The 22,205-nt window shown below is 37.5% G+C and overlaps 1 protein-coding gene across 2 annotated transcripts in view; it reads right to left on the reverse strand.

The window, feature by feature from the left end:
• The window catches only part of FAM107A (family with sequence similarity 107 member A), a 1,773,139-nt gene that overhangs the window by 518,773 nt on the left and 1,232,161 nt on the right, over positions 1–22,205 (reverse strand). Inside the window, exon 1 of one of the 2 annotated variants that reach the window (XM_044078814.1) lies at positions 18,071–18,518. The exons of the other annotated variant lie outside the window; for it this stretch is intronic. Coding sequence (XP_043934749.1) covers positions 18,071–18,149 — 79 coding nt within the window. The 5' untranslated portion in view covers positions 18,150–18,518. Of the gene's footprint in view, positions 1–18,070; positions 18,519–22,205 lie in introns of those variants that run through there. 2 annotated transcript variants of the gene reach the window in all.

A 22,205-nucleotide genomic window follows, 5' to 3' on the forward strand; every position in this document is an offset into this window, starting at 1 on the left:
AATAGTCTGATTCAGTGACATAGAAAAATAACTGCTGGTATAAAAGAAAGATCTACTAAAAAATAAAAAAAAAATAAAAACTCCAGTAGCTTTCCAAAAGGTGCATCGAGTTGTCTATGCATTAATGTCTGTAATCAGTAAGCTTTGCTACTGGGGTCATAGCTGTTAAAAGAGTGTCCAGGAGAAAGACCAAATATAAAAAAAATGAAAAGCTACAGTCTGCAAAGGGGTACTATCAGCTAGTCAGTAATAACATTCAAATTCATACCAGGAAATCACTTTCTCTGAAGAAGTCTGACACAAAATTTCTCCACAAGCTACTTTGCTATAATGTGAGACACGAAAGGAAGTGAAAAAATACCTAAGAAATGTGAAAGATCTGTGACAACAAGGCTAGAAATGTATTACAGAATCGGAGAAAGAAAATAGTAAAGAAGAGGAATCCCTCTACATGACAACAAATGGAACATGTTTTCTCTTTTTGATGAATAATAAATATTTTCTGGGCCCATAAGAGTATTTTGAAAATGCAAAACTATCCCAAGAAAACAATTAGATATTAACTATAAATCCTCCATGTGAGTGTCTGAGGAATTTTAGACAGTGTGGACTGTCTTGCCATCTGGAATGGCCAATAAATCATGACCCTATGAGACAGGAGAAAATGTATTTTGTGTCACTTACTACAGTGAGGAGCAGAAAGACAATCTCAGCCAAAAATGAACTGTTAGAATTCTATTCATATGGGTTCCTAAGTTCATAGGTAAGTCCTAGGTTAATCTTCCTTGCGGGCCATTATCCTGTCTAGTATTATGTTGGACTTAACCATTACATTGTGAATAATTATATATTACATCTACTGAGAATAACTGGGGTAATACCAGAGATATTTGAGGGGATCCATGCATGGATAAAGCATTTATGAGCTGCCTCTCTGCATTAATAGTACAGAGGCAGTTCTGGGGTACATTTTCTATTACACATACATAGATCTAAATTGTGCTTGGATATGGACAGGGATGAGCTTTGTTTTATGTGGATGGGCAAAGGCTGTTTCAGAGTAGTGTAGAACCACAAACGAAAACGGCATCCACAGGAATCAAGCAAGACGTAACAGTTCCAAAACTTCAGTGGTTAAGGATAAAAAGTATAACGCGGACTAATATCACAGCCCAATTTTATTAAAAAGTCATACAAGTCATCAGTTGCAATTTACGGGGAGGTGATATTGAGACCTTAACCGAGGAAAATGAATTGAGATGGATTATTAGGTGCCAAGCCGACAGGGAACCTGGACTCAATGACAAAGCTTCTCTTAAACCTATACTACGAAAAAGAAGGGTTAAAGTTATCACTTAATGGCCCCCCATTGACTATCATTATTATTATTGTTTTCTTACGCTACTCTGCCATGCTCTAAATAAAGATGCAAAATATAAAATATATTATTTTCTTTATAATTTATGTTTTTGACTCTTCAGCATTCCTATATTCTATCAGATTTATAGGATGCTTTTGCATTGATTTATGTATTTTTGATGGTCTTTTAACGTTTGTGTTAGGTGTTTATTCACTTGTGGTCCTATGCTTAGTTGTCTTCATGTTTAGCTTATTTTGTAGCGTTCTTAAGATTCATTTGTAGTATTTGATCGTAGTAGATATATTTTATTTTACATTTGTTGACCGGGCTAGTCTGGCTGGATACATGTCCATTTTCAGCAGAGGCCCAAGGAGAAAGAAAAGCTAAATACTAAGTACATTACATAAAAACAAAACCATTACTTAATAGCAAAAAAATTAGAATTCGGGAATAATTTAAAAGAGAGACATATACCACCATATACAGTTATATATGCAATTACTTATTAGCAATTTTACATAAATTATGCATAGTTATTATTAGAAAAGTTAAATGTGTACCTTTTTTAGCTATCATGTAAGGTTATACAATGTATTTATGATAATAGTTTTTATATGAATTAGTATTAATATATAAATGGTTTTAGATTATTTGTATGTACGTTGTTCAGTGACGTTACTACATCCACAACCAATGAGATGCATAAGCACATTATTTAAATGACTGTTAATTATTTTACCATTGTCTGATGAAGCCGAATGGTGAAAGCGCTTACTTTTTAATAAAATTGGGCTGTGATATTAGTCCGCGTTATACTTTTTATCCTTAACCATTGAAGTTTTGGAACTGTTACGTCTTGCTTGATTCCTGTGGATGTCGTTTTCGTTTGTGGTTCTACAATACTTGATTTTAACCACAGGATTCTTCACCCTTTGGTGCTGCCTTTGTTTGTTATTGTTTCAGAGTAGTGTTTTCCTCTGTGATATACCCCTCTCCTTCCAAACTGCTCTGTTGATGTTTGCATAAGAGGTTTAGATACACAGACCTAGTATTTTTATACCATTTGATGTGTTGATGTGCAGTAGGTCCATCAGTACTGGGTTAGAGGATGCCTTGTATAACAGACACAGGTCACATCTTAGTAGTATGTAGGACACAGAGTTTAATAACAGGGCTTTGAGACAGTCCATGCAGGACATATTGTTTAGGCCTTGTATCCTTTTAGCAAGGTATCTTTGTGGGTGTTCCATTTGTTACATGTGTCTGAACAAACACATGACAAAGAGGGCATTATTCCCAGTGATCGTCCTAATGAGGACTGTGTAAAGGAAAACAATGGAATCCCTAGATCTAGACACAATCCTTTTAATAAGTTGTACAATATTGAAGGACTTTCTTATGACAGTAAACACATCTTGGTCGAAACTTAAGTCACTGAATACCTAAGTTCCCAAATTCCAAACAACTGGGTCATCTCTTAACGGTGTATTGTCAGTGTTGCAGTCCTTTGGAAATATTCTTCCAATTTGCTTTCAGTAACATTTTCTGATTGAGAAGAATTGGAGGGAATGCAAAAAAACTGGTTGTGAGCAGGGTTGCCAGACGTCCCTATTTGAGTGGGACTGTCCCGGGATCAGCAGCCCGATCCTGAGTCCCACACTGCCGGATAAAATCCCGGTAAAACAGCCTCTGGTTTGCTGTTTTTGATTGGCCTGTATGCCGGAATACGAGCCAATCAAAAAATTGCAAAATGGAGCTACTTCTGTTGAATGCGGACTGCCTGATGTTCCGCATTGAACAGAAGTAGCTCTGTTTTGAGATTTCTTTGGTTGGCCCAAATATATACATACATACATAAATATATATATATATATATATATATATACACACACACACACACATATATATATATATATATATATATATATATATGGGCCAATCAAAAATTGTCAAACACGGAGCTACTTGTGTTTAATGTGGAACTAAAGGTGTTCCGTATTAAAGCCCTTTTTTTTTTTGGTCCCTACCTGCCAGATAAGAAATCTGGCATCCCTGGTTGTGAGTGACCACAATCTAAACTCTAATCATACAAGGCCAAAACTTTGCGCTAAGGAACCTTAATATAAAAATAGATAACTGGTGGCTCAGCTGAGGTACAGACAGGTATATCAGAACACGCAATGGCAAAATGCTCCTTAAGTTATCATTGCATGTTCTAGTCAATGTTAAATGCTTTACTAGTAACTGTAAATGTGAGAAAGATATGGGCAGGCATATCCCTGGCTGTCCACATATTTGAGGAATCTGGCAAAAATATTTGATGAACTCCACTTCATGGGTCAAAACATTTATCTAATGATGGAATCTTCTAGAATATTCAAATGAAAGAAGACCTGGATGACTTAGCTTGTTATGGACATAGAGAAAGCGTTTTACTAAACTATTATTGCAACTTACATGTCTGCTGGTGAGGAGCCCCACTCCCAAGTATGTTCAGATACTACATCACTGTCATGTTTCCCAAGTGACTTGCAGATATCCTGATTTCAATACTGACTCAAATGAATAATAATGGGTAGATTGCTGAACACCCAATCAATGTTTAAATATTTATCACCCATAACTGTAAAATATCTGCTTCTCAAAAGAGTTTCCCTGGACTAGATTGACTGTGCTAAATCCACTGTATTAGGTCTTTAATTAGAAAGAGAATTCATGTGAGAAGCTCTCCTAAAGAATCCTGTTATGCCAATAGTTAATGAGGCACCAGTGCCTTTCCTCCAATATAAGTTGGCATTTGAGATCATTAATTTGTTCAATCACTTTCATCAGAGTCCTAAGAAACATCCTGGCTGGCACACTGTTACAGAGTGTCCTAGTAGAAAATTATATATGTATGTTCTACTGTTTCATTTGAAAGAAATGTCTGTTGAGAAATTGAATTCAGAGGAACATCATTTTTATTAAGCTGTTTATTAGTCTTTTTTCTTTATCCATTAGAAGTGTAAATTGAACTTTCTATCAAGGCAGTCATAAATAAAGTGTTGAATGGCATTAGGGTTTATTTCCACTAGAATACACATTTTGATTCAGGTCAGCATTTATAAGGCAACCTTCCAGATAGGTGTAAATGTATGCAGCCTAAGGCTGATGTTCTGCCTAAGGAAGCATGACGGTTAGGTACTTGGGAACAGAGCACAAGAAAAAACTGGAAATTCTGAAACTGTAACCCCAATCCCAAGTCTTTCCCTTGGGGCTTCTGTACTGAACATACTTATAAGCATCCTTTATATCCAGTGTTTATACGTCATGGTTTCTTGGGCAACAAAGGACTGTGAAGTCAACATTCTGAAGAACTTTGACTTAAAAAATGTTTAAATTTGACAAATTTAGAAGTGGGCTTTATTGGGGGGGGGGGGGGGAGTCAGAACGATTCTAGAATACAATCTTTTTCCTTTTCCTGCACAGCAATGGTTTGTATGGGCTATTTGGTTAACAGGTACATTTTGAAATAAATAGTTTTACAAATTCTAAATATAAACAGTACAAATACTCTGCTGGCTGAATTTATCATGTTCTACTGACTTGTATGCAAAAACAACTTTTCTGAAATGCAGGGCTAGGGAAAATTTGTTTTCAGATAGTCAATAATTATAGGATACTTATTTGGAAAACAATGGCCTAGTTTATAGCTGACAGAAATTTTATGACCAAGCTTTGCTAAACAGAAATGGAAATAATTCAATTGCAACCTTTTACAAAGAAAAAAAAGAAACTACTTGTAGTTTATAGTAAAGGCCTGTCCCTGAACATCATACATCATACATGACATATTTTGCAGACCAGCACCTCTAGATTTGTGTAAAAAATTAGACATATAAGCCAACACATGTCCATATGACTATTCCTGTATTAAAGTATAAGAAGACAATAAAATCACTGCTGGAGAAAAAAACACTCCAGTTAACAATAAACAACTGTTTCTTTCTAACAGAAACCATATCTGACCACTATAGAACAACATTAGGAAGACTTTTGATTCAATGATGGCCTGAACAAAAATCAGAACTAAGGAAGAAATAGCAACCATGGTAAAAGTTCAAAGATGACAAAATAATAATTCACATTAAGCTGAGAATGACTGACTGAAACTAAACACCAAAAAATTGTTTCCTTTGTGAAGTTGAACTACCACATTGTCAATACATCCTTAAAGGCTGACACAGTTATTCACGATTTAGGAATTTATGTGGACAGGGCACCTAACTTTCAACCAACAAGTTTCCACTGTCATGTTATTATTATATTGTGAACTTCCAAAAAAGGGAGTGTGCCTAGATTTAGGGATGTCGTTGTCTCTCTCTCTCCTCATACTGTAATAAAATAATAATAATAATAATAATAGTAAGTAATAAATAATAATAAATAGAAAATTTACCCCAAGACTGTATCTACTACTACTAATGGACAGAGGCAGCTCCTCAATACTTTATACTACACATGGTTACCCTAAAACAAAGAGTAAAAAGGTCACACAGATAACCAACTGGTTAAAAAACACAAAAAGAAAAAAATCTAGCAAAGTTAGACTTCTAACTGTTTGATACCTTAAACCTCTTGCATCAGAGGCCTCATGGGATATATGCAAATCACCCTTTAAGGATATCAGGTGTCTCATCTAAATGGCAGTTCTGAATGTCCATGACTTTTTCCTTTTACTTTCATTTTTAAGACTATTTATGGACAATTTCAAGCCATTAAAGTCAAACCCCTCTAGCTGTGGACATACATGTTTCTGCCTTCTTATGACATCATCAGTACAGCATAAGAGGAATGTTTGACCTTTGGAAACAGAGGGTTGTCATACCCAGCTGATATCCATAAACATTATGGTGTCATCTAGCTTTGCTAGATTTTTATTTATTTATTTTTTAACCAGTTGGTTATCTGTGTGACCTTTTTACTCTTTGTTTTAGTTTGTTAGTTGGGATATTTTGTACTTTCAAGGATACATAGGTAAGTACTAGGCTAGCTGCTCTTGTGCGACAAGAGCAGCTAGCCTAGTACTTACCTATGAATGTATCAGAAGAAAAATACTTTCAAGGATACATAGGTAAGTGCTAGGCTAGCTGCTCTTGCGCGCCAAGAGCAGCTAGCCTAGTACAAGAGCAGCTAGTGTAGTACTTAACGTATCAGAAGGCAAATACTTTCTAGGATACATAAATCATATCTTGCAGTGCTGCCATTCTTTCAACCCCCCCACCAAAAACAAAAGTCCCAGTCTGTGCATTTGGAGATGGATTAAGATGGTAGTGAAGGCACAAATGGTCACAGTCATATTTCTAGAAATGGCTGTCATACATTTGAACAGCATGCCTCAAGAACCCTACTCCAAAATACAGCCACCTTTTGTGTATCCCACTGATGCCAGACTTGAATGAACTATCTCAGCCTTCTATTACCAGACATATGTAAACAGCACGACTCCTTAACTGCTGTCCCCCAAAAATAGTCACCTGTGGCCAGATGCTCCGATATTTAATTGTGAAGAAAGTAAAAAAAAAAAAAAAAAATCACGATAATGTATTCCAACTTGTTGCTCGTAGACAGTATACTATCCCTAGACAAGCTACAGTAACCTTCTGTGCGCTTCTGAAGTTTGTGAATAATGCAGAAAAAATAATGTCAGCACTATCCCCAGCCCCAATATAAGCTATAGAGACCACCTTTGTACACCAGTGTGTTTTGTGAGAACAGTTAAAGAAATAATGAACACAATGTCCCTAGCTGATGCACAAGCTACAGCAATCTTCTGTGCAAACTAAATGGTTTGATTCTGAGGAAAATTAAAGAAGTAATGACCACACCATCCCCAAAGCCCACACAACCTAGATGAAGTGACCTTCTATGCACATCTCTGAGCAGGTATTGTTTTAGATTATGTGGTATTTAGGGCAGAGGTCACTACTGCCAATCATACACAGACTGGAGATAACCGGTAAAAGCTGAAAGAAAGAGATTCAGTGAGCATATCCTAGAATGTCGTCTACAGTTTCAAATATATAAATATATATATATATATATATATATATATATATATATATATATATATATATATATATATATATAGATATAGATAGATATAGATAGATATAGATATATAAATGAATTGTTGATAGATTATATATTTATTATAGGCAGTAGAAGAGTTATAGTAGATAGCTTAGCATCTTCATTAGAGTCCATTTATTGAAACAGGATGCCTGAATGTGATAAGCCTATCACATCTGAGGCATGCTCCAGGGAGAAAATCACCCATTCCTCTGGGATGTGGAAGTTTCTAATTAGTTATGTGCCTGTAGGAAATGTATTCTGCAGCATCTGAGGGATGCAGTGTGGCTTTGCCTCCTTCAGAATCCATGAGTGAATTTATAAAGGTATTCTTTCAGTGACATAAAACTTAATCAGGCTGCTATGTTGCAACTGGCTTTGCTCATTTCAGGTGTGATGAATTTCCACTGAGTTCAGAAACTGGCTAAAAAATATTTACCATATGAACTGGTTTTGAAATGATTTAATGCACTGTTGCAGACAAGGGTGAGGATATGGACATGGAGACATTTACAATGAGGAGAGTCAAAACTGGGACGGGAATATCTTATTGAGGGAGCTGCAAAAATTGGCTTGGAAATCTTCACTTTTGGTAAAAGATGCATGGGGTTCGGGGATAGAAATAGAATCACGAATTTAGGCATATTTTCCATATGAGGTTGCATATGCTGTCTTCAAAATATTTGCTATAGTATAGTGCGATCAGTTATTTGGAAACGTTTATAAGGTTCAAATGACATAGGCTTAGGAATATTTACGATATTATACAGCAAATACAAGCTTCCAATTCAAGCAGTACCGCAGAAATGTTTCTGGGAATATTTATCATGGGTGTAAGAGACATGGGTTCGGATATTGTAACTAAATGGACTTAGACATTTCTACCTTGGTTATAAGCAAAGATAGATTTAGAAATATTTAGAAATATATACAAGGTGTAACAAATATAGACCTAGAAATATGTATCACAGGATGCAGCAGATAGCATTTCACATAGGTTACAGTAGACATGGGCCACAAAATATTTGCAATGGGTTGCATTGGGTTGCATTATGAGAAACACTCACATTCATTCATTAAGTCATTTTATTCCCTGGTGCCTGTTTTAGCCTGTTTGAGGCACCAGGGCTGCTGAGGTTATCCCAGCAAGCAAAAGGTGTGAGGCAGAAAACAAGTCCTTGATAGGGTACCAATCTGTCTCAGGACACACACTCATACACATACACTCACTTTATCCCAACATGCACACATATGGGAAGTTTATAGGATCATCATTTCACCTAACTGCATGTCACTGGGATACGGGAACAAACCAGACCACCCAGCTAACACTTGCATGACAAAGAGAGTGCATGTAAGAAAGTACCTTATCCAAGAACTGAATCTGAGACACAAGACTTGTGAGGCAGTGGTCCAAAGCACTGCAGAGCTGTGTCACCCCTGAGATATATTCTCATTGGGGGTATTCATAGTCATTGCGAGAAAGCTTTATGGTTATCCCCACTGTCCACGAATAATCAAAGTTAGGCTGCAATTCGCAGAGGCCATTTATGTCAATGTGAGATGGCTGTGAATATGCCTAAGCAGATTATTTCATAATGAGATGTAAGTGAGAAAATATGTAAAACAACACATGCTAATGATTTGTTCTTTTGTCCAGTTGTAATTGATAGTCAAATTTCTGTGCTGTCTGAAGATTTGTTGTAAAAAGTGGAGTCACCCATTCTATTAACTTTGCAATCACCATATATGATTGCTGACCCTGTAAAATTGATCTCAGTTGTCCTTTTCTGCCATATTCACTTGTTCTGTATCATTTCTGCACATTGCCACAGTTTTATATATATATATATATATATATATATATATATATATATATATATATATATGTGTGTGTGTGTGTGTGTGTGTGTGTGTGTGTACACACACACACACACACACAAAAACCCTCATCTGTCAAATAACACAACAATGAAACCATGCCTACCACCCTAATATATATATATATATATATATATATATATATATATATATATATATATATATATATATATCTGATAGAACCCCCATAATGATATAAATATACAGAGTCCAGCCATGCAAGGATGTGCTGAGGAATCCTTGCACTAATATGAATACATTCTCAATAGTACAGCAAACTGTTAGTTAACAAATTTGTCCTTTCCTTATCCACTACCAGCTTCATGTAATCATAATACTGACAATTCTCATTCATCAGTGACACAGGAATCTCCCAGTAAAGATGTGCTGAGTCATCAGAACATCCTTGCCACATCACTTCTTCTGAATTAAATAACTGCATTTCTGCCAAGTATGTACATTCACTGAAAACATCAAAGTAAACGACTGATCAATAACCATTTCCACTAATGCTGTAATCATTTCCCTTTTACAAATGACAGCTTGCAGTATTCATCAAAACCATTGTAATATGCCCATCATATGAATAAAACAAGTGAATTCAATAATTGTACATAATTTTGTACATAGATGTACCCTGCAGGCCTCACTAATCCAGTATGCAGATGATTCCACCCTAATATGGTCAGCCCTATCCCTGACCTCCCTACAACACCTCACCCAGGAAACGTTCACCTCAGTAGAAAGATGGATCACTAATATTCAACTCATCCTAAATCCTGACAAAACTAAACTACTACTATTCATCCCAAACAAATCAAAAAACACTCCACTCTACTTCTCTATCTCCTCCAATAATGGTACTGTCATTTCTCCCTCTCTCCACACCAAGCTCCTTGGCATTGAAATAGACAACAACCTCCACTTTGACATTCATATCTTTCAAACTATTAAAAAGGTACACAAAAAAATGGGTTCCTTATACAGACAAAAGAACTTTCTATCTAATCAGGCTAGAGTCACCCCAGCTCAAACCCACCTTCTTTCCACATTAACGCATGCATGCAGCCCCAGTTCTCACTTATGTTAGGATATCTGACCTAGAGAAACTTGAATCCTGTTATAACAAAATTGTCAAGTTTGCCACAAACTCCCCATTTAGAACCCATCATGCATACCTCTTAGGCAACTTCAATGGCTTGAACTGCCACAGTTACTACTATGTCACCAACTTGTCATATCATACAACAACCTAAAACAACCTGACATAATTCCCGCTCTAAGGCAATTACTGACCACCTACACTCCAAATCGTCCACTCTGCTCTGCCAACAAATCACTCCTCACTATTACCTCAGCTAATAACACAGCCGGCAAAGTTCTCTTTTTCACACATTATAGCTAAAACTTGGAATAATCTCCCTCCATCTGTGACTTCTGCATCTAATACCACTCAATTCAAAAACTCCCTTAAGGCCCACCTTACAAGTTCTTGCCCCTGTCCATGTAGTATATAGTCCAAAAATCTGGTACCTCTACAACTTTCTCCTATATCTCTTTGTACATGCCCCAGTAAGCATGGTTCCTCCAAATGTTATCCATGGAAAAACATGTACCTGTTAAAATTTGTCTGTTTCTCACTGCAAACAAAGTGTACATATGTAAATATTTTACTGATTGGAATTGTCTGTACTTTTTTTTTCTTTTTCTTTTCACTTCTTCCTAGAGGCTACTAGTGTAAAATAATACTACTTCCTACACTTTGTATAATATGAATATTGCTGTAATGTGTTGTTTTAATGTAAGTGGAGTTTTTCTCCCCGGGCCTCCGCTGTAAATGCACCTCGTCCAGTCGGACCATCCCGGTAAACAAAATTAAAATAAATAAATAATTAAATAAATAAATTTTCAACTGTTTCAAATTAATTTAACATAGTACCATTATTTTTGTTTTACTTTAAAAAGTCTGCAGTTTCCATAGCTAATTTTTCTGCCTGAAATAAATAGGACATGCTGGAGGGACAGATTCATAACCCAGAGGCTTCCTTCACTCTGGAATAAAATCCCAGTCCAGGTTAGGCAGAGTCCCTCACTGACTCTCTTCAAGAGGAATCTTGATGAATGGATGGGAGATTGTAGGTTTACCCCGGGTATCACTTCTGTGTCACTGTTAGACAGAGGCGCAGTATACTAACCTCAAAAAAGGGCATAGCAAAATTAATTTAAAATGGGTGGCGAAAGCCAAACACACTCTGGCTAGGCTTATAAATGCCCTAGGGCAGATAGCCTAGTATGAACCTATGAACCTATGAACTCGAGTAATCCCAGATGTTAAACTTACTCACATAAGTTCAGGGTCCTTTACATGATTTCTATGTAAATGAGGCCCTTTTACGTTTATCTATGTTTATCACGGTAATACTCCCTGCTTCTCTTCAAGTAAAGTGCATCTTCAGGTAATTACACTTTTGCCTTAAACAGGTGTGTTTATCAACACCTATAGCACATTCACAAAACTAAATTTGCATATCAGCATAGCGCCACTCTTCACAGATTAACGCTACACATTGCTGGAACTGTGGACTGTGAATACCACCCTCATGCTCTCCATAACATTGCTCCAAATGCCGATCTTTTTCTAGCTGGGGAGCTCTTTTTTTTTTTTTTTTATAATCTGTGAGCTCACAAATATGTCTGTTTTTTGGAAAAGCATGCAAATGTCTGGGCTTAGCTTATCTTTTATACTATTGTGTTGTGGGAAGTGACCACACTCTTAAGACTCCATTAGAACCAGACATTATAATCACTAACTTACTCCTCCTGTAAAAGTACAGAGATGAATCACTTCTCCCCGAAAGCCAGGATTTACAACATACACATCTGTCATACCTCTCAACTGTCCATATTTTTCGCACAATGTCTAGATTTTTGTCTCATATTTTTGGTCAGTTCCATTAAAATTTTGGTTTTCAGCCACATCATTTACAAATCGCTGAGGATGGAAGTCATAAAATAATGACAGGCATTTAAGTTTCAGACTAGAAACCCTTCAGAAAATCCATGCTAATGAAAAATCTGTTATTCTATCAGCTTTTTAATTTTGTAAGAGAGATATTTAAAAATTTTCCCTATTTCTGGGCCTTTGTCCCCCCATTATTATGGCTTTGTCCAGATTTCTTCTCTAAGAGGTTGAGAGGTATGACACCTGCTATCCTGTAAGGGTTACCAAACTGCAGCAAGGAATCTGCCCACCCACCTGGGAACAAGTTCCCTTTCAGTGCTCTTAAGTGGCGCATTAAATACATTTCTTCATAAGCTGTGATTTTAAATTATTTTTCGGCAAGTGCTTATCTCCAAATACACTTTTTTTATAAGATTTAACTGCAAGCAATTACATATGAAGCCATTGCCTGTGTGTTATTTTCTGCTCTGGCATAAATACACTATCTTAGAAATAGCAGATGTTTTGCAGTTCACAGATCACTTGATCAGGAAATCCTTTTGTGAAAGACTATGCTTTTCTTTGAGGCCTTTATGTTTGTGAATTTGCTTGTGTTGGTGAAAAGGAAGCCTGAATAACGCAGTGAGTGCTTGGCTTCAGTGAGGCCTGACGAATAGTATTTTCTAGATTGCAAGTTACTATGCCAGTCATCCATCTTCATTCACAGCCAACGGCACTTCATGCCAAGATGAGTTCTGCCAGTGGTCAGAACAGCGAGTGTTTTCTAAGTCTGCTTTTATCAACAAGAAATTGCTTTTGCAGTCCCAGCATCTAACTTCCATCCATCTATTCATTAAGCCGATAATGATTGCTATTGGCTCTCTGTAACACAGTGCATCTGCAGAGAAGGAGCCAATACTGTCTCCTCTGAGCACTGTCTGCAGCTGAAGAGGTGAATGTTGCTGCAAATATTTGTCCCAGATGATTTCTTAAGGAAAAGCAGTATGTTACACTCACTGACACACACAAACTTAAACTCCATTACTTAATTACTTCAAAACCTCATGGAAAATACTCTGCATTTTCTGGCAAGTGGGGTTTCTATTACAACAGAATACTTTCTTAAGTATATAACATGATGCATATTTCCATTATGAAAGCTAAAACATTCATGTAATTTGCAAGAGAGTGATAGGCTCCACCTAGTTACACAATAAAAAACAATAACATAGAAATAAGTTGGCAGAAAGGGACCACTTGGCACGTTGGCCTGCCACCCCGTCCTCACTCTCAGATGTCATTTGCATAGTTTGTTTTTGGTAATCTTTACTGGAATTAATTGTCGTTTTACACACACACACACACACACACACACACACACACACACACACACACACACACACACACACACACACACACACACACACACACTTTATTTCTCTTATTTATTTGCCACTGGTTCCTTGTATCTGTCAGCTGCTGGGTTCAGTGTTAGTGATCTAGTTGTAACAATTTTCAAATATGCAGTGCTCTTCCATGAAAGCAATGCTTGCATTTAGGGCTCTGTCTCCCATATCTCCAGGTCAGGTGCACAAATTTAGATTATGTTGTACATTTATGTAGGACTATGACTTGCATCTTAAGTTCTGTTCCTGCAGTACATAGGTATATGACTTCAAGGACTCTGCTTAACTTGACTTGCACAGGACGTTTTTTGAACCTGTTGTTAGCATTTGCAAGGCATACCTGCTCTACTTCATAAAGTGACGTTGTAATCAGCATTGACAGGTCTTGTTAAGATTTACATAAAAAAAACTATAATGCAAAGGAACATTTTTTGACTACCAGCCAAAAGAAATGCATCAAAAGAGGTGAAACAGATAATTGTAATATTCCTAATGTGCTTGCCATTTTATCAAGTGTGAAAATAAGAGAAACTGTATTTATTTAATTTATTCTGTGCTTAATGAGGTCACAATCATATTTAGAATCATGTCAAGACTTTCTTTGCAGTCTTAATGTAACATTATGTTTATAATGTTTTATAACATTAGTCTGTCTCCAGTGATTTAAGGTGGAGTGAGCACAGCATTTGCTGACTGCAAGAAAAAGCTGACTGGGTTTTAAGATCACTTTAACTTAAGCTGAAAGTAGCTGACACAACTATAAAAAAAGGGACATGAGCAGAAGGCTTTCAGGAAGAATGCCTTCAGTGAAAGAGTAGTGTCCCTAGGTTTAGTCTTCTATGAGCAGTGGGAGGGAAAGGAAGGCATTACTGGCCAGTAGGTATATATGGTATAGCCTACAGAGCACATAGAACTAATTTTAAAGATGAAGGCAGTATGGTAGGTTAACCCCTTTCTATTTAATTTTATGCTTGTGTGCCATAGTATCAGTCAGCAATTTAAGTCACTAATGTATTCATACCCATAACTGCTCTGTAATTGCTACCCAGGTCAGGTTATTCATATATTCTTACAGCCACATGTGAGAAAACTAATTTGCTTGCCCAACTCTCAATTTTTAAAATGCAAATGTTTATGGTATACTGTGATGTACAGTAGCATTCTCCAAGGCCAGTACAAAAGGTTTAGCATGCAGCAGATATATATTAGTAGGTGCCTGCATATTCATCTAATAAATGAATAAAATGGAATGGATTTAAATATGTTGGCTTTAAATTTGGGTTAAGTTTGGTTTAAGTCAGGAAATAAAGGACAATATGTACTTAAAAGCCATTAGGAACGGTCAGTTACTTTAAAAGCAGAAATATAAAATAATTGTATATATAACTCGCATGTTTTAAATGCCTGGACTACATCTCTATCATCCTATATATCCCCACTAATTAACATTTTCTAATAAACAATGTTAACATTTTCACTGAACTTCACAGTTAAAAGCAAGTTCCCTGGCATGTAAACGTGGTTCATACTATCAACAAGTGTTTCTGTCTTTACTGCATTTATTGTACCTTTTGTTTTGCCTACAGCAAAATTCACAGATGAAATAGGTCCACAGTGGGTCATTCCACTTACACAGTTAACAAACTTTAATAAATTTCCCCAGAGCTTCCTTGTCAACACGGCCTAAAGCAGCAGATGTAACACAATCTTATACTAAATTCACAAACAAAACGATTCATCTGGGGCCTAATGGCTCTGTTTTATTTAAAAAAAAAACAAATTGCTGATTAATAGCAGCCAATGAACTCTGTAACTGCATACCTATCAACTGTACAGAATTTCACACAATGTCCAGATTTTGGCCTCAAATTTTTGTTTTGTTTTTCATAAAATGTTGGTTTTCTGACAAACTAGTGGCAAAGATTGAAGTTACAAAATAATGACAGACATTTGAGTGCCAGACTTCATACCGTTCAGAAAATTCATGCTAATACAAATCCTGTTATTCTATCTGCTTTCTAAGTTTGTAAGAGTAGTATTTAAAAAATGTCCCTATTTTTCGGCATTTGTCCCACTTTTTTATGGCTTTGTCAAGATTTCTTGCAGTAAGAGATTAAGAGGTATGACTCAGATTTATTGCCTTCCTCAAACATCCTTCGTAGTTTCACATTTATTGGATGAAATGCCCCTAAGAAAAACACTTCCCAAACATGAATTCTCTGTACTGACCTTTTGCAATTCTTTGAGTGACTGTTTTAGCTAAGATTTTAAATTTCCTTGCCTACACCTCATCAAGTGCAAACCAGATTTCTACCTGACCAAGTTTAACTCACTCATGTTGAACTGCTTGTTGTCCATAGAAAATCATATCCAGTGCTGTTTCTAAGTGTACACCGACAGTGACTGATTTGATATCACATTTCTCCCTGGCCTTTGTTTTCTTGGTATGAACATAGAGTTGGTACATATAATTTCATCATGATGTAAGAGAGCTTGCCCCCCCCTCCCCCCCACTACCACCATGGAGAGGAATGGTGCTTACCCCCTGCAAATTATCACATATATTTTTTTTTGACAAAGGCTGAATTCCTGACCCATTATGCTCATCAAGATGAATCACTCTTTCACAATGCATTTCACATCTCGCTTTTCTGTACATAGGAGACCATAATACTGTTATGTATTCCCATATATTCTGGTTGCATATAAAACAATTTTTTGTTTATACTCTGACATAAACAAGAAAATAAATATTTGTACAGAAATATCTTGCATTTTCTTCATTAGGGCTGAATCAAAAATTAAAATCCAAACACAAATTGGAATCAGATGAGCTAATCTGTGTGCGAACCTATGGTTAACACAGGACTATGGACTTAAACAAGATGCTTTCAGAACTGAGAAATAGCGTTAGAATTTTAAATAGTGCAATGCATTTATTATATTTGGAAAATGTAAAGCAGATTCATTCTTACAATGATTATTTTTTTCAGTTTAATCATATATCGGTGTAAACAGTCATGTAGCAACTGAGAATACAAGTGCTTTATAACATAAATTAGAAAAAAAAATCTGCCATGTTATTTGAATCTTTACATTAGCTGTAACCATATTATAATTATGTACATCTCCCTTTCATTTTTCTGGCAGCTTATACCATTATGAATGTAGGAAGCTAGCTGGAAAATGCCCGTACCTGTTTTGACATTCTTCCATTACACTGATTTTAAACATTGCATTCTTAGCGCCTGTTGCAACAAAACTCTATAATTAGCTGTACATTACGCATGCTGGTCAGCCAAACAGAAGAATGCAGTACTTTTTTTTAACCTTCAAGAAACAAAACTGGAAATAATGCCCTGAACATTTTCTGCCAAGCACTAGGTAAGCCATACTTTCTCTCTAGACCTAACAAATTATTAGGACAGAACGTACTAAAGACATTGCCAGGTTATGAAAGAATAGCAAGCTGCTATTACATATATATATTTTTAATCACATCTTTATACCTATCAGACATTACAAGATCATTGTAAGAACTGTTCAAAATCCTCTAAATCTACAGTATAGAAATCCTGCCCCAAATCAGACTGCCTCTTTTGTACATATCTCTCTATCTCTGTATCTACCTATCTATATTTATCTATTTATGTACAGCCACTGACATACTGCCATGTGTGTTTACTATATTTATGTATAGACTGAGAAACACACACACGCACGCATGCACACATACACACACACACACACACACACACACACACACACACACACACACACACATACACACACACACACACATTTATATATCTGTGTATGAGTCTGTGTGTGTGAATGTGCATGTTTCGCTTCTGCAGAACTATTTTGTGCATTAGACCAAACAGCTACTGTGCCTACAGGCGAATGCATCATCTAGGAAAGTTGCAAGCAAATCCAGAAAAAAAAGGTGCCCTGCATCCATACATTCTGTTTGAAAATCTTAATTATTTCTTCTGAAAAGGTAACAAGTGAGAATACACATGGATTTCACACATTCTATATTTTCCAGCTCGTAGGAACATGCAGAACAAATCAATAGATGCATAGCAGTGCTAATAACACACTGCCATAAAATATCTAGATCATAAGGCACCAAGGACAGCATTTTTGCAAATTTTAAAGCATATTTTCAGTCAAACAATACTTTGGTTGACAACTGAGCCCACTTTAGCATGCGACGTGTAACACAGTTTATGTTATATACTAATTGATTTGTAACTAGGCAGAGATAATAGTTGCTCTGATTTAAGGTGGAACAGGACACAATTATTAGCTGGGGAGTAACTAAGACATTCAGTCCTTATTGTGTGAATATAATACAGACCTTCTTACCTGATTTCACCAGCATTCCTCTGCGTGTTCTTGTACCTCCAGCTGGTGTTCCCACCTGCTCCCATCCTCTGTGCGCCATTGAATGAGCTAAGGATCTTGGAATGTTTTCAGAACTTTTTTTTTTACGCTAGGCTAGGTTTCCCCAATTACCTATGCATGTGTGTGTGTGTGTGGCTCCGTTTGACTTTTCAAGAGACTGCTGCTTGCTTCCTCTCTCTCTCTCTGTCTCTCTCTTTCAAGAGTCTTTTAGTCTGAACTAGCAAGGACGATCATATGACTAATGCTGCTTCTAAGCTCCTACCCTCTGCTGTTGACAGACGCATACAAGCCTGACAAAACCTTTCCTCGAGGATTCTATAGCTGTGCATCATAAAAAGCTGAAGATCCTTGCCAAACAGCAAGAAGGAACACTTGGCTTTGTTTTGAAACGTGATACCCTTCACGACCTCTCACTTCAAGTAAATATGCTTCAATGTCTTGCTGCAACTTCCAATTTCTTCAGTGATCTAGACATATTGAGAAATGTTGTACATACCTTAAATACAGTCAGTTTTAAAAGCAGATGTAACAGTTTGGTTTACTTGTATTTTTTCTGTCCTCCTCCCATATATATATATATATATATATATATATATATATATATATATATATATATATATAAAATTCCAAAGTGAAATTTCAAGTTGTGATGTACAACAGGGGTACAGTTAAGCATTTTTGGACTTATACACCAACTTGTACACCAAAGTACACTCTCATCTCAACTGTAAGTCCCCCTCCCCCACAAATAGTTCACCATGCAAAAAAAAAAAATTCAGGCAGCTAATGAGGAGGGCTTTGACAAGTTACATAAAGTATACAATTGCATATCATGCCATGCTCGGAATACGTCTAGCTATGCATTTGATATATAGTCCCATCATTTTTGCAGTTAAATCTATTCCTCTTACCCACTATGGTACCTTAAGTAGAAAATCAAAACATCTATGAAGAGTTGCGACCTACTTCACTTTAAAACAGAGTGCATTCATAAAAAATAAGTGTTGTTAAGTCCACACAGAAATTCAAAAACTACAAACTGTTAATGTAGAATGCTATCAGAACATGTAGACGATAATGGTTAGAATTAAGTAGTTGCAGGCAGGTGAAAGTACAGGATGTAACAGCAAAAGAAGAATCAAATAACTTCATCTTGTTTACTATTTAGTCTAACTCTGTGATATAATGAGCACTGAAATTTAACTGTGTAATTTACTTTTCTGTTCCTCTTTCATTTGTTAAAAGATAGACACTCAACTTTCCTCACTTGCCTAGAGGAAAACAGGTTTTAGTACTTAATAAATAAGCACCTCTCCAGGCATGTCTAAGGATCAGCTCCCGGTGTTTTCTCCTGTCTCCCTGATGAAGCTGGGCACCTTGGGGCAATGTAGCAATTGCCTCATGTACACAGACAACCCTCTCCTCCTACCACCCAACACTACAGCCTGTAAGAGATGCACTTATATAGCCAAACTGGAAGCAAAGCACTTTTCACCCAAGACTGGACTAGACAGTCAAGAGGAGAAGGTAAACACTTGCACCACACCCATCACATAGTTCCTCAAAACCTACCCCCACCAAAACACACATAGAAACATAAAACACGCACCTATATTTGCGGAGGCTCTCAATAAAAATCTGCCCAAGCAACAGGGACCTCCAAAGCAGAAACGCAAGCAACCTCCACTCTCCAACACAACCCAAATGACACATAGCCCACAAACTCAGTGTGCCACTCAGCTACAGCCCATAAGGCATAACAACGTACCCAACACTCTAGTCATAGGTGACTCTATAGTCAGGCACACTGATGTTCCACTCACCAGGCTAAACAAGGAGAAAGTTACTGTCAGCTGCCTGTCGGGTGTCAGGATCCACCTCATAATGCACGCACTCAGGTCGCTCCACAACAAGTACAAATATGACTCTGTCATTGTCCATGTTGGTGTGAATGACCTGAGACATACCTCCCTGGACTACATGAAAAGAGACATGGAGGAGCTCTCCAATCTTGTAGCCCAGGCAGGTATGACCCTAGCCCTGAGTAGCATCCTGCCATCATCCAGAATGATACCACAGTTCAAGAACAAAATGATTGACTTCAGCAATTGGCTACGCTTCTGGTGTCATTCTAAGGGGATCCAGTATCTGTCTGCCTGGGATAACATGATTGACAGACCGCGATGCTTTGCCAGAGATGGTCTGCACTTGTCGCCCTTGGTATTCCAGATACTGGCTAAGGCTCTTGCCACCCCTATAGTGCCTTTTTTAGGCAAGGTTCAAATGACAAATTCACCACCGTAACAGGTAAAAGCAAGCAAAATCTGAGGGTAATGCTACTCAGTGCTAGAAGTATAAACCTCAAAATGCACTCACTCGAGGCACTCCTTAAAATGGAGAACATCGACATCTGTACAGCGACAGAGACCTGGTTCAAGGCTTCAGAGAGCACCCCTGCATTACCAGGCTTTAATTCATACCATACCTTATGGCCACCTAAACTGGACCGAAACACTAAAGCTGGAAGCATGTCCATATTCATTAAGGATATCCACACCTCCAGGCTAGCTGCTCAGCATAATGCATCTGAGATTATCCAAGTGCAACTAAGTCTGGGCAAGACCGCAATCCAAATTGTAACTTGCTACAGATCCCCCACCATGCCCCAGGATTCCCACTCCTCATTTCTTGATACACTGGAAAATATTAGGGTACAACCTAACACCCTAATAATGGGCGATTTCAACTACCCCACCATTAACTGGGAAAACTACTCATGTACCAACTCTTTTTCTCAATGTTTTCTGGAATTCATAAATTCCAGCGCCTTGGATTAACTTATCCACACCCCCACCAGGGGCAGCAATATCCTAGACCTGGTCATTACCAACATGGGAAACCAGTGTTCCACATCAGAGGCCAAGTCCTTGTTGGCCAGATCCGACCACAAGATAATCACCCTAGACATCCACATCCCGCCCCCACCCCCCATTAGAGAAACCACCATAAACAATTTCTCCAAAGCCAACTTCGCACTTCTTAAGACAGACGTGGCAAACTTCATGACACCCATGCAGACAGACAATAGAGGTACGACTGCTGAATCCTACACAAATGCACTTTATAAGCACTTGCATGAGTGCATGTATCGTACAATCCCTAACAGAACCAAGATGCTATCCTCCAAAAAAAGGAAGCCAATTTGGTGGTCCCCTGCCATAAACAAACTCTACAACAGAAGAAAGAAACTGTTGCAAAAAAGAGTAAAATCCCATGATTGGAGGAACTCCCTGGTCAGCCTCAGTAAGAAGCTGGGATCCCTCATAAAATCCTCCAAAGCTAGTTACGAAAACAAAATCGCCACTGATTCTAAAGACAACCACAAAGCATTCTATAGCTATGTCAAGAATCTCAATGGCAACATTCAGATCTTCTCTGAGTTACAGCACAATGGCACTAAATATACAGAACCAACTGATATTGCCAACATCCTGGCAGATAGGTTCAGTGCTAACTTTACCCCCCTCTCACCCCTAAAGGGCCCATCTCTATACCAGAAGAATGCAAAGTTCCTGTAATCATGGCTGCACAGGGAGAAACCACACTCTCCAAAGCCAAGCACAGCATCCATGGGACCTTGCAACATCCCAGGCTGCATTCTACATGAACTACAGAACAACCTGGCACCCCACTTGAGTACCATGTTTAATCATAGCCTCATCACAGGCTTTGTGCCCACTGAATGTCGCACAGTGATGGTTATCCCACTCCACAAAGGGGGAGCCACCACGGACCCCAGGAACTACTACCCCATTAGCCTGACGAGCCTCATCTGCAAGGCTATGGAATATATCATCATGGAATTTATAAACAATGGCATTGGTAATTTCCAATCTCTGGACCCCACACAGTTGCCCATGTTGGTAATGAGGTTTGGCTTGTTTATGTGGCCCCGTGCATTAGCCAGGACCGCTATAGCCAGAACTCATTTAATCTCCACTCTGCTCTATGCTTCACCCATATACACTAATCTTTCAAAAAACAACCTCAGCAAACTGGCAATTTCCTATAATAATATTGCTAGACCTGCCACTGG

The sequence above is a fragment of the Protopterus annectens genome, chromosome 7.part1 (assembly GCF_019279795.1).
Source record: "Protopterus annectens isolate FY-2018-M chromosome 7.part1, PAN1.0, whole genome shotgun sequence".
In the NCBI taxonomy this organism is placed as follows: domain Eukaryota; kingdom Metazoa; phylum Chordata; order Ceratodontiformes; family Protopteridae; genus Protopterus; species Protopterus annectens.